The following is a 13737-nucleotide window of genomic DNA, read 5'->3' on the forward strand; positions in this document are numbered from 1 at the left end:
CATAGATGCGGTTGCTTATTTCTCAAGGCTGAATGGCAACAGGGCTCATGATCCAACGCACAAAGCCATTGCAGTGTCTGTGTGCACTTGGCGGGTGGTTTGAGAAACGGGCGGGTGCTTTTAGAATCCACTATCCCCCCTCCCCAAGCCGTACCCATGTGTGGGTTGAGAATGGCAATGTGGGGGAGATAGCAACAACACGCCCACGGGCACACCTCCACGCGCAACTAACGGCGTCGGCATAATGGGGGACGGGGAGCGCAGGTGCTAGCAGGTGCTAGAATAACATATAGGGGGTGCGCAGCTCCAATTCTCCCTATTTAACGGTAGTAGGGGCGGGCATGTGGTCCTGAATAGGACCCTCAGTGTGCTCTGGTACACTTCAGTGCACTGACGGGGTGGGGCCGAGAGTCGAACCAGAGACCCACTCAGCTACCGCCACAGCAGAATTTCAGAGGGGATTTATGAATGCACCCTTAACCACACAAACCCTAGAGTCGCATGCGTGCGTGCGTAAAATGGTGCCCAGTATTATCAGTGGCCCATTGTTCCGGTTACCATGTCAGGCAATTCTAGGGATTAAAAGGGTTAATGTGTTTGTGGGTTTAAAGTGGTTTGTGTGTTTGTGTCACAGGGAACCCAAAGAAGCACATCGCTGCCTTAAAGAAAGCGGTGGATTCCACCTGCATCGGGGAACCTTCACTGTACAACTCTCTCAACCTGGCCATGCAGACTCTCAAGTATGTTCTGAACTGAGCTTCTCAAGTCCTGTACTTATACCCATTAAAACCTGAGGCTGATTCTACAAATGTCTTCTAAATCCTAACAGTTCTCTGAAAAACATATAGCAAAGTGACACGCTATGAGCTTGTATATCTACTATTTTTGAATAGCCAGCGCTAAAATCTAAAATGGCGCTTTCCTGGTTTTAATGGGTGTAAATATGTGGTACTTTTACTTTACTGAGTATTTAAATACTGAGTATTTAAATGTTTTGATAATTTATTCTTCTACTCCAGTACATCTCAGAGGCAAGTGTTGTACCTTTTTACTCTACTTATTTGAAAACTTTAGTTACTAGTTTCTTTACAGACTTAGTGTGTGGTTCTAGCGTGTCCATGAACACCACAATGACACTTTTTCTCCTTTCTGCTCAGGCACATGCCGGGACACACCAGTCGCGAGGTCCTCATCATCTTCAGTAGTCTGACCACGTGTGACCCTTCCAACATCTATGAGCTCATCAAAGTAATCTGAGCTATTATTATTATTATTATTATTATTATTATTATTATTATTATTAAAGTAGGATCACATCACGTCTACAGATGTGATCTCAACCATTTTTCATGTCAAGGACCAAGGTTTTTTTTTTCATTGCAGAAGTAACAAAGCTCACGTGTCGCAAATGTGACTCGTTGTGAGCTTATAGATCTGCTATTGTTGTCACTACTTCTTTAAAGGCTTTTTATGTATTTCTGGAATTCCTTTGATTTTATGAATTTCTTTAGAAATGTTCTTATTTTTTATTTGTTTGTGAAAATCCATTGAAAAGAAAATATTTAAGTGTAGCAAATTAGGATACTTACTCGCGACCCATACAAATGGGTCCGCGACCCCATTGTTTGGGAACCACTGCGTTAGACAGTGGGGGTTTTACAGCTGTGTGGTTCCCATGTCCCCCCACCCCAGACCCTGAAGACCCTGAAGGTGCGGGTGTCGGTGATCGGGCTGTCGGCGGAGGTGCGCGTGTGCACGGTGCTGACCCGCGAGACCGGAGGCACCTACCACGTCATCCTGGACGAGAGCCACTTCAGAGAGCTGCTCATGTTCCACGTCAAGCCCCCTCCGGCCAGCACGTCCTCCGAGTGCTCCCTCATACGCATGGGTAAAAGCCTGCTTCACTTATGTGTTTATTTAGACGGGACACCGCAAATTAATGTAATGTAAATACACCGGATTTAGCGAAGATGCTACAGCGCGTGAGATAGTTGTACCTGAAGTAATGACAGTCAGCCTATCAGCTAGCGTTCGCTTCATAACGGTCTCCTCATTATCTCCAGTGGTGTAAAGTAACAAAGTAAATTTACTCAAGCACTGTACTTAAGTAACATTTTGAGGTACTTTTACTTAACTGGAGTATTTCCTATTGTCTTTACTTTTACTTCTACTCCACTACATCTCAGAGGCAAATATTGTACTTTTACTCCACTGCAATTATTTGAAAATAATTCCGGACTTCTACAGTACATTGCAGTATTGATACTTTCACTTATGAGATTTAAAAGTTAACCTTAAAATCTTAAAATCTATTCTAAAAGTTACTGACAGCCAGTGCAGTGCAGCCACTACTGGGGTTATATGCTCTGATCTCCTAGTCCCAGCAATGGCTCAGGGTAGAGGACAGAGTACAGCAACTTGCAATGGGCCTGGTTTTCAAGATACTGGGACCAGTGTCCATGTACCTGTCAAACTACTTAACTCATTCAGTGCCAAGCTTATTTATTCATGTTAATGGAATTTTGGTTCTGAGTGCCACAGCCAAAATTCATTGTAAAAAAAAAGTGCTTAGGAAGCGAGATACAGCCTTTTTAAGTTATAGGTTAAACAAGGAGTGGATGGAGCAGCAAATCTTCAAATCATCATATCTTGGGTTCTGAACATGTTTTTCCCCCCAAAAAAAAACAACAAAAAAAAAAAACTTATTTTGATTTTTTTTTTTTTTTTTTTTTTTTTTTTATGACGGATTTGACGGATTGTGGCGCTCTGGGCGTCAGGCCACGTGACGGATTTGACGGATTGTGGCACTCAATGAGTTAAAGAGGAATTTTGGACTAGCCTTTTTCTTACCTTAATATGATGTTATTATATCCTAGAACGAGTGGTACAGTAGGACATTTTCATAACTCCATCCCGCGTCCACCGCAGCTAAAAACCCGAGCGGACAGTCCATACTCTAGATCACGTATTTTAATAGCTTTTTTTCTGTCATTATGAACGTCAGATCTCACTAAAATTTAAGAGTAGTCCGAAATAGCCCTTTAAAAAGAGTGAGAAACGCCCACGGGCACAACACCAGAGGGAGCTCCACTGATCTTATTCCCCCCAGATTCGGCTCAAACATGGGGATGAATTCATTCTACTGTTATGCCACCAAAATGTGGAATGCCCTACCACTAGCCTTCAGAAAGTGTGACTCCCTACCCTCCTTCAAAACCACCATAAAATAAATGACCCCCCACTGTTTTTCTGTAAATATACTTTCACTGCTCCTAGTATTGATGATTTCCTGTGTAGTATTATATGCCTTGATGAATTGAATACATAGGGCCACAATGGAAACAAGCGCTCAGGGCTTATTGCGTTAACCTTTTAGCATTATTGTACAACTCCACCGCATGGGTAACAGCTGAGTTACACATACACACTAAAAATAGACAATCTCTCTGATATTTTCCCAGAACGTTTGCACCAGAATTTAATAATGATTAAAGGTGTAGATTGTCACTGTCAGAGGGAAACCTTGCATGTCCAAAACCGTTGCTTTTTTATTATTATTTTTGTGTTCGATGAAATTTGTGAAAATAGACGATCTAAAAGCTCACAACGTTGTCGTGTCTCAATGCGGTGTGAGCTTGTAGATCGGATATTTTTCACTCAACTTTTGTGCGACACCCTTGTTTGATAATAATAATTTATAATAATACATTTTATTTGTAACGCACTTTATATTTGAAACAAATCTCAAAGTGCTACAGGTTAAAAACAAAAAAAGAAATGATGAAGTAAGGACGTTCATTTTAGATATAATATTTAAAGTTGAAATATGGAGCTACAAGGTTTCTGCCCGAAAGCAACGATACAAGGACAAAAAAACAGCCTTTCACTTTATTATTATTATTATTATTATTATTGTTGTATTATGTGTTGTACAGTATGAACAGAACTGTTACTTTTCAGGATTCAAATTCAAAAGTAGCAGATCTACAAGCTCGAACGAGCTTGTAGATCTGCTACTTTTGATGCTTGTAGTATGATCAAGTAGGGCGTTAATTTAGGAAGAAACCACAAAAAGTTAGAATATGGATCTCCAGGAGATGAGAGGTTTCTGCCCCGACAGCGACAATATGAAATAACTCAGTGATCATTATGGTCTGTCTCGACAGGTTTCCCCCAGCATATCATCGCCTCTGTGTCCGACCAGGAGTCCAAGCCTTCATTCAGCATGACGTACGTACTGTAACTGTAACTGTATACGCAGCATTTGAGCTGGGAACGCATCTCTGTTATTTTGGATTTCTTTGGCTGTTCACAAATAGCAGATATACAAGCTCATAGCGCGGCACACTTTAGGCATAGTTTCTGTGAGGTTACGATTAGGCATAGTGTTTGTGAGGTTAGGGTTAGGTTTAGGCACAGTGTGTGTGAGGTTAGGGTTAGGTTTAGGCACATTGGCCCTCATTTATCAACGCAGCTTATAAACCGGCGTATATTTTTCCATATATTCGGCCGTACACCAACGTCGAAGTCACATTTATCAACGAATCCTACACAGCCGATCCGAGCGGACATTTGGTCCCAGCCTTGATAAATCTCACGTCTGAAAACGAGCGTCATTTAAATACACGCCCTTAAATATTCACAAAACGCCCGACTTCACGACATGAAGAACCAGAATACGACACAAAAAAAGCATGTTTCCCCCGCTCGCCCCGCCTCGCCGCACACGCCTCTCTCTCTCTCTCTCGCTCTCTCTCTCTCTCGCTCTCTCTCACTCACACACACACACACACACACACACACACACACACACACACACACACACACACATGCGCCCGCCCAACTTCGTCTTTCCGTAGCGTAGCGGTACATGAGACTCGGGCGGAATGCAGTGATTCCGTGCCGCCACGTTAATATTGGAGCGTCGGGTTTATATCCTTAACCCAGCCAGGTTGTGTAGCCTACATAACTCTCTATGACATAACTCCATAACATAGGACAAGCTACTGTAAGTTTGTAGACCTCACTGTCCATGAAAAGGTGGCCGGGGACTCCCGGCGCAAAAGCGCTCGTATATTTTTGAAAATAGCAGATCTACAAGCTCACAACGCGTTGCAATGCAACGCTGGCTTGTGAGCTTGTAGATATGCTATTTTCAATACAGACAGATCTACAATCTTATCTGAATGACTGTTAAAGCAGTTTGTTTAAATTACTTTATAAAATGATATATTTTCACAGCGATTATTTATTAGTGTAGATATACACATTTAGGAGTGGATTATGTGTCCAGATGCTTGTCAGACAGTCAGACAATGGTGCTCCGCAGGTCTAGAATGGAATAAACGGGTGCAGCCAACGTCAACAACTGGTCTCGACCAGACGTGAGATTTCAGCCTACGGTAGGATGAAGCCCACGTCAGGATATATTGATAAATGCCGAAAGGTGCGGTGATCTCGCCGTACGCTCATTATTCAGGCTGCACCGCGTTGATAAATGAGGGCCAGTGTGTGTGAGGTTAGGGTTCAGGTTAGGTTTAGGCATAGTGTGTGTGAGGTTAGGGTTAAGGTTAGGTTTAGGCATAGTGTTTGTGAGGTTAGGGTTAAGGTTAGGTTTAGGCGTAGTTTTTGTGAGGTTAGGGTTAGGCATAGTGTGTGTGAGGTTAGGGTTAAGGTTAGGTTTAGGCATAGTGTGTGTGTGAGGTTAGGGTTAAGGTTAGGTTTAGGCGTAATTTTTGTAAATGGTGCATTTATATAGCGCTTCTATCCGAAACGCTTTACATTGATTGTGCCATTAACCCATTCACACACACATTCATACACCGATGGCGGAGGAAACCATGCAAGGCACCAACCTGCTCATCGGGAGCAATTAGGGGTTCAGCGCCTTGCTCAAGGACACTTCGACACTAACTCTAGGGGAGTGCCCCAGCCCGGGATCGAACTGGGAACCTTGCGGTTTTCCAGTTCACTCTACCCGGCCACTCTACCCCTGAGCCACTGCCGCCACTGAGGTTAGGGTTAAGGTTAGGCATAGTGTGTGTGAGGTTAGGGTTAAGGTTAGGTTTAGGCATAGTGTGTGTGAGGTTAGGGTTAAGGTTAGGTTTAGGCATAGTGTGTGTGAGGTTAGGGTTAAGGTTAGGTTTAGACATAGTGTGTGTGAGGTTAGGGTTAAGGTTAGGTTTAGGCATAGTGTGTGTGAGGTTAGGGTTAAGGTTAGGTTTAGACATAGTGTTTGTGAGGTTAGGGTTAAGGTTAGGTTCAGGCGTAGTTTTTGTGAGGTTAGGGTTAGGTATAGTGTTTGTGGGGTTAAGGATAAAGGAGTAGTTCACCCAAAAAATGACTTATTTTTTATTAATTCCACACCCTGACCCCATGAAGCCTTGAATTCATGTTGATTTTTTGTTTTAGTCACATTCCTGAGCCAATAAAAAAAAAAGACCGGTGAAGTCTCTGGTAGGAGACTGAATTGTGTCTGCTACTGAGCAGCCACCCGGTCATCGAATTATTGGCTTAGGAATGCAACAAAAACAAAAAAATCTCCACAAATTCAAGGCTTTGTGGGGCGAGTCATTTATAGAAAATAAGTCTTTTTTTGGGGTGAACTACTCCTTTAAGGTTACGTTTAGGCATAGTTTTTTTTGTCAAGTTAGGGTTTAGCCACCTCTGTGTGGGGAGGAAGTAATTGGTATAATGACTAAAGTGAGGACAAAAGGGGTAAAAAGCACACACACAAAAAAATGAATGAGTAAACTGTCATGCCATAATGTGTTGGTCATCTATGTTGTGTATATTACAAATGTGTGTCTTTCTGTCCTGTTGTCTATACACTGTATTATTACCCGTCATAATGTTTTATCGTGTGTGTGTGTGTGTGTGTGTGTGTGTGTGTGTGTGTGCGTGTGTGTGTGTGTGTGTGTGTGTGTGTGTGTTCCAGTCAGTTGGACAGCAGCAGTGATTCGGGGGCGGGGCTGAGTCTTGGAGGATACTTCTGTCCACAGTGTCACGCCAAGTATACTGAACTACCAGTGGAATGCAAGATCTGTGGTACGTCTACTGCATTGCCTCTCAGACTTTTAACACATTACCCGCCACAGACGCAGATCTGCGTTATATTCAGGGGTGCACATAACTGGTGCGCAGGTGCGCATGCGCACCCAAAATAAAAAATGCGCACCACATCAGGCGACGCGAGGCGCTTTTGCGCACCAACAGCTGGGACAGGAATTTCCAAGCTTTTATTTTTTAGCAAAACTAAAAAATAAAAGCCTGGAGATCGAGGCTAGGAATTTACTTCCTGAATCCACACTCACACAATCACTCTAAAGCACCCGTTGGCCCCATGTACAGCCATTAGGTACAGGGGGAGAGATATGACTCGCGTCGCCTCGCATCGCCTCGCTGGCTGCGTGCAGCAGCGGCTGTTAGAGGCACTCGTCACCGATGATGAACGCACCGTAATGGTGCAAAATATGCCGTGAACGTCCCAATCTGGCGGATAAAATCAGCGCAGCAGCACAGGGCACCAACCTTGGGGGCTTTATCTAACAGCGTGAGAAAAAAAAACGGCGAAAATCGGCGGAATTTAGAAGCAGAGCGTCCTTTTTTTCTCCCCCCCCCCCCGTTGACAAAACTGTCCGGTGGGCACCGTGCTGAACCCCCCCCCCCCCCCCCCCCCCCCGTTGACAAAACTGTCCGGGCTGACACCCCCCCCCCCCCCCCCCCCGTTGACAAAACGGGACGGGCGCCATGCGCACCAAGTCACATGTCCAGGTGCTCTTCTGCGTACCAGACCGAAAAAGTTATGTGCACCCCTGGTTATATTATCAAATTATAGTCTTTTAGAAAATTCCACAAGGGGCGCTCTAACACAGCTTTGGAATGATCCCTCGTCACTCAGAGAAGCCAGTAGACGGATGTGACGTCATTCCAAAAAACAAGACATCCGTCCGCCCCAACTAACGGATTTTTAGAAAAACACATCTAACTCAGTTTATTTTTTTTGTGATGAAAACCACCCGTTTTCAACGGGCCATAGCCCCAAAATGGCTGCTTGCGGTTGGAACGTTATCGTTCCAGTGGATACACGGATCCCTCCGCCAACCCACAGGGACTTTAAAAAAACAATTGTACCCAACGTGGCTTCCACGGCGTTTCAACGATCGTCTATTTAAGGTAATTACGCTGACAAGGGGATACAAAACTATGTTTACTATCAAGGCGGTAATTTGTTAATTTCAAGAACCCGCTGTAGAGTGTACACATTTGGTTCCATTAGTAGTACACTCTCAGAGTTACAGACCCTTAACTCATTCACTGCCAGAATTATTGCTGGCCGCGTTTGCCCACTGCCAGAGATTTTTCATTGAAAAAAAAAAAGTACCGAGCCGAGATACAGAAGTTTTAAGTTGAAATTATGTTTTTTACGTCAGTGGAAGGATTGGTAAACGGGAATAATTACGTTTATTACGTCAGTGGCAGTGAATGAGTTAAGGGTCCATTTGGTTCCATTTGTACCCTCTCAGAGTTACAGACCTGTAAGGGTCCATTTGGTTCCATTTGTACACTCAGAGTTACACACATGTAAGGGTCCATTTGGTTCCATTAGTACACTCTCAAAGTTACAGACCTGTAAGGGTCCATTTGGTTCCATTTGTACACTCTCAGAGTTACAGACCTGTAAGGGTCCATTTGGTTCCATTTGTACACTCAGAGTTACAGACCTGTAAGGGTCCATTTGGTTCCATTTGTACGCTCTCAGAGTTACAGACCTGTAACACTATTCAATTATCTTGTTATTTTGTATTTGGAGAAAACGGTCATTAATTGCTGGAGGTGAGCTGGTGTGAAAATGTTCAAACCCATTTGATATTAACCACTTGAACCCCCCACTTTAGACATTAGCCTAAAAATAACAGATCTACAACCTCACACAAAATGCTCATATTGTGACCATAATACCAGACAGTAGTACCGAATTCAACCACTTGGTGTCACCCGTGACTCAGGAATATAATGAGAGACCGTGAATGTAAGTGTAGTAACTTCAATAGGCTTTATGCACAGCAGCCACATTATCACTTCCATCACAGGTGTTACCAATGATACTAATGAATGCTCTGTTCCATTTAGTTTAGCACAGTGGTTTCCACGACCCCCATAACTCTGAGAGTGTACAAATGGAACCAAATGGACCCGTTCCATTTGTACACAGTTACACACCCTTAAGGGGCCATTTGGAATCCCATGAGGGTCCCTGGACCCCAACTGTAGACCCACTGGTGTAGCAGAGTGTTTCCAGTGAGCCAACATGCACAATATCAGCACCCTGACTCTGTTTGACCATCATTGGTAACACCTGTGAATTTCTTCATAATATGGCTGCTGTGAATAGAGCCTATCAGAACAACACAGTGACCGAGATAGTCAGCACTGAACTGTAAACAGCTCGCGCGCGCACACACACACACACACACACACACACACACACACACACACACACACACACACACACACACACACACACACACACACACACACACACACACACACACACACACACACACACACACGTTTGTATCACTACACTTGTGAGTGCATCAACATTTTTAGCACTGCTTTGAAAATAGCCAATCTACAAGCTCACGACATGGGACACGGTGTGGCGCCAATACGGACCTCAGACCAGCCTATGACATCAGTCATCTATCACAGTGGTTCTCAACCTGTGGGTCGGGTCCCTATATGATTTTGGTGGTCCCCAGATGACCGTGAAGTGACAATTCAAGGACTTTTAAGACCTTACCTGGGGATATGGGGAGCACCATATCAACGGGTTTCCTGTTTAACAGCGCTGTGTGCTTATAATAAGCGACTTTGGGCTTGTTTTTAAAGTGTTGTTACAATCCTGTCTAGGGGAAGGATGGATTGCGACATAAAGTTGGAGAGTGAAACACAGTTTTTATTTTAGGTTTGCATTTGTACATAATATGTGACTCCAAAGTATTAACATAATGACAAAAATGACATACGGAACAAATCAATAAATAAACAAAATCAATCTCTAAACCTAATCTCAAGTTTTGAACTCTTAACCTAATCAACATGAAATAAAAGTTACAACAAAATGCTCATCCTTATCTACCTTCTCTAAGCTAATCTAACCAAAATTGACTTTTACAAAAATCTGGCATCCGTACACCAATGCTAGTTTGACAAACCATTACCTACTTACCTTCAGAAAGCCTTACACTAGTAAGTTTAATGAAGGTGCACTGAAACATAAATGATAAGTGGTACATACAACACCAGACAAGAGCATGGCTGGCGTGCAGGGGACAGTACTACTACAAGTATAACCTCGCATCAGCAGTCTTTCCACCCCGGAGGAAAGCCTGGTATTCGTTATTAAATTGCCCGTGTGATCCGGTCTAGGCCACGCCTACTGAAAAAAAAAATCCCTATTTAAATGGGAATATAATTTCCCCGTGGGATAACAAAACGCTAAATAGTCTCCGGAAAGTACACTCACATTTATGTTTATTTTGTATCTTAAAAATAAGCTAAACTACGCCGCATCAAGGATTTTATTAGATAGGGCCTATTCCAATGCCCTTGATCGCGGCTGGAGTTATTTTGGGGTGAGGCTTCGCGGGTTCCGGCCGCCTGATGACACGGATGGCGCGCCTGGTGACGCACAGGGTTACTTCCGCTCCCGACTGGATCATAAACCCGAAAAAGGTATTGATCCCAGGCTACTACAAGTACTGCCAAATCCTCAGGCGTTTGGTGCTGTTAACCAAGACCTGGAACTGTGTCATTCTTAGATCTGAGCTAAAAAGCATTATTTTACACTTTGGGCTATTCAAAAATAGCAGATCTACAAGCTCATAGCGCGGCACCGAGTGCCGCGCTACGAGCTTGTAGATCTGCTATTTTTGAAAAATCGTGAAAATGTGTGCAAATCTTTGAATATAGATATTTTTAAAGCGAACATTTTTATCTCAAATCTTTGCTTCTGGGGGGTCCCTGGAACAAAATATTTTGATGGGGGTCCGCGGCCAAATACATATCATTTTGGGGGTCCTTGACATGAAAAAGATTGAGCACCACTGATATAGAAACATCCGTTTTTCAGAATACTGTTGAGATTTAGGAGACATGTAGAATCGGCCTCAGGTCTCAATGGGTTAAGTAGACAACCCCAACCAATCACTGGAAGGGCTGATGATTGGCATCCAGCACTCAGTAGATAAGCAGCCACACACTCACACAGACCCACTCTACTGTCACTCTGTCACTCTACCACAGACACACTACTGACACACAAAACAAGTGTAGTTGCTTATTTGGGGCTTGATTCCTAATGTTTTTTAAACCAGTGGTTCCCAATTTCTTTTCATGTCAAGCACCCCCAGATTAATGTATTTTGTCTGCAGACCCCATCTTAAACTATTTTGTGCCAATAAGGTGAATAGTAAAATTAGCTATTGGGTGGACGTCTCAAACCTAACATCTGGACTTGGCATGGCGCACCGTTGCTCCGATCCGCACCAAACTTGGCACAAACACTGGTCAGGGGTCTGCCATGACAATAGTCACACCAGGGGCCACGTGTGACCCACAAGGGGGCCATTTTGGGGCCCCCCGGGGGGCCACAACACAATCTATGGCGACGTGTTGTGATTTTGTAAATCTGCAATTTTCAGTATTTAAAAAAAAATATTGAAAGTGAAAGTGTGTCTGTTGGTTTTACAAATATTGAACCAGTAAAAAGTATTAACATGATCAAACTTGTGACTGAATAATAACTACATTGGATCCATTTCCTGAAAAGTAACAGTTTTAAGGACCACAAACAAGTGCCCAGTATTTTTTTCGTCATAATTTTATCTTTAAAGCAGCACTATGTAACGTTCGTCTTCTATCCCGGTTTTGAACCTGGTTTCCTGCGCAAGTGCTTCATTTTTTTCCACCATTGAGCTAATAGAGCCTGCCTGCTTGCTCAAGAAATAAATTGAATCTTGACCATCAGGTCCAAATTCGTGGCAGATCCTGTGTCTAGGTGAGACATGACCTTTGACACGATCTAAATGTCTCAATAGAAGAGCAGGGAGACCAACTGCAACCACCTCATTTATATTAGTAAGTTATATTAACTTACTCTACCCTACAGATTGTTGCTGTCCGGCAGGAACCAGATAACTCCATTGTTCTGCTTTTGCATTTTTCCCCATAAATCAGTGCTATTGAACACCCTTTACGTCTGTGTGAAATATTGAACCAATGAAAAGTTTTAAAAAGCGCTTCTGACAAAACCAGCTAACTCCATTGGCTCCTCAAACTTTCTGCTAAACCAGCTGACTCCACCAAAGGGGGGTGGAGTTAGCTGGTTTTGCTGACTCCAGGCTCCACCCCCTTTTGATCTCCAACCTCATTGTGAGCTTTGGAGGTCCATTCTGCTGTTCTTATCAATGATGAACAAAACCTCCTAACTACATTTTCCAACATATTGGAGTTAGCTGGTTCCTGCCGGACAGCAGAGAATTAAGTTATATTGTATAAGTGAGAATATTAAGTATCATTAATTGTGTGCCCCTGCAGGGCTGACCCTGGTATCGGCACCCCACCTGGCCCGCTCCTTCCATCACCTGTTCCCTCTGGAGGCCTTTATGGAGAGTCCACTGGACCAGCACCAGGGAGACAGGTGGCTCTAACACACACACACACACACACACACACACACACACACACACACACACACACACACACACACACACACACACACACACACACACACACACACACACACACACACACACACACTCTCACACACAGACTGGCATCTCTAGCCATGTATTTGTAGCCTGGGATCCAGACTGATTCACGCCGGATTATTTTTTCTCACTTCGCTACTCATTTAGGTAAAGATCCCATTTCCAAGGGGCGGGACGGACACAAAGGAGCCGCGGCTTCTGATTGGTCTGTGGGGGGGCGGGACCAGTGGCTTCCAATGTAAAACTCGAGTCACTTCCTGACTTGCCCACGTAATTGGTAACGTTTGGAAATACGAGTCAAATAGCACCAGACTGAGAAGAAGTGAGAAAAAAAAGTCTGCCGCATCAGTGTGGATTCCAGGCTAATGTATTTGTGTCTCTGAACCAATGTCATTGTGTTTCCAGGTTTTGTCAAGCTTGTCAAGGACGGCTAAAAGACAAAAGTGTAAGTGTTTTTACAACATTCTCATCTGATATTAATGCTTAATTTGTACTTAATTGCACACCAGGTGCCGCACACCCTTATTCAATTAATCACAAAAGTAAACGGTAGAATAATCGACAAGAGAATGACGCATAGTCGCAGCCCTGTTTCAGAGGCTTTGTACGTTTAGTGGCCACACAGTGGTAGGTAGACAACATGGCCACCGCTGGCTGCTGGTGTGAGCTGGGAAGATTGTCAGGACAGCTGTCCTCTGCTTTGTCTCGTGATGCGTCCAGCAGTAGTGTAAAGTACTTTGCAGATATACATTATTACATTATAAAACATACTAGTAACCACTTTAGCCCTATGTTATAATACTTTTGTACTTTTACTCAAGTAAATTTTGAATTCCGGACTTTTACTTGTATCAGAGTGCTTCTACATTGCAGTATTGATACTTTAACTTAAGTAAAACATTTGAGTACTTTTTTCCACCATTGGCGTCCAGGTGTTCAGCTGTCCTCTGCCTTGTCTTTG

The 13737-nt window shown here is 43.5% G+C and overlaps 1 protein-coding gene across 2 annotated transcripts in view; it reads left to right on the forward strand.

Moving 5' to 3' along the window:
* The window catches only part of gtf2h2 (general transcription factor IIH, polypeptide 2), a 29384-nt gene that overhangs the window by 15057 nt on the left and 590 nt on the right, over positions 1 to 13737 (forward strand). For both annotated transcript variants that reach the window (XM_084055977.1, XM_084055978.1), the window contains exons 7-13: positions 635 to 740; positions 1158 to 1248; positions 1693 to 1888; positions 4167 to 4230; positions 6938 to 7047; positions 12604 to 12706; positions 13182 to 13221. In XM_084055977.1, the coding sequence (XP_083912103.1) occupies positions 635 to 740; positions 1158 to 1248; positions 1693 to 1888; positions 4167 to 4230; positions 6938 to 7047; positions 12604 to 12706; positions 13182 to 13221 (710 nt within the window). The remainder of the gene's footprint in view (positions 1 to 634; positions 741 to 1157; positions 1249 to 1692; positions 1889 to 4166; positions 4231 to 6937; positions 7048 to 12603; positions 12707 to 13181; positions 13222 to 13737) is intronic.

Source organism: Gymnoscopelus microlampas, assembly GCF_963454915.1.
Source record: "Gymnoscopelus microlampas genome assembly, chromosome: 4".
NCBI classification, from domain to species: domain Eukaryota; kingdom Metazoa; phylum Chordata; class Actinopteri; order Myctophiformes; family Myctophidae; genus Gymnoscopelus; species Gymnoscopelus microlampas.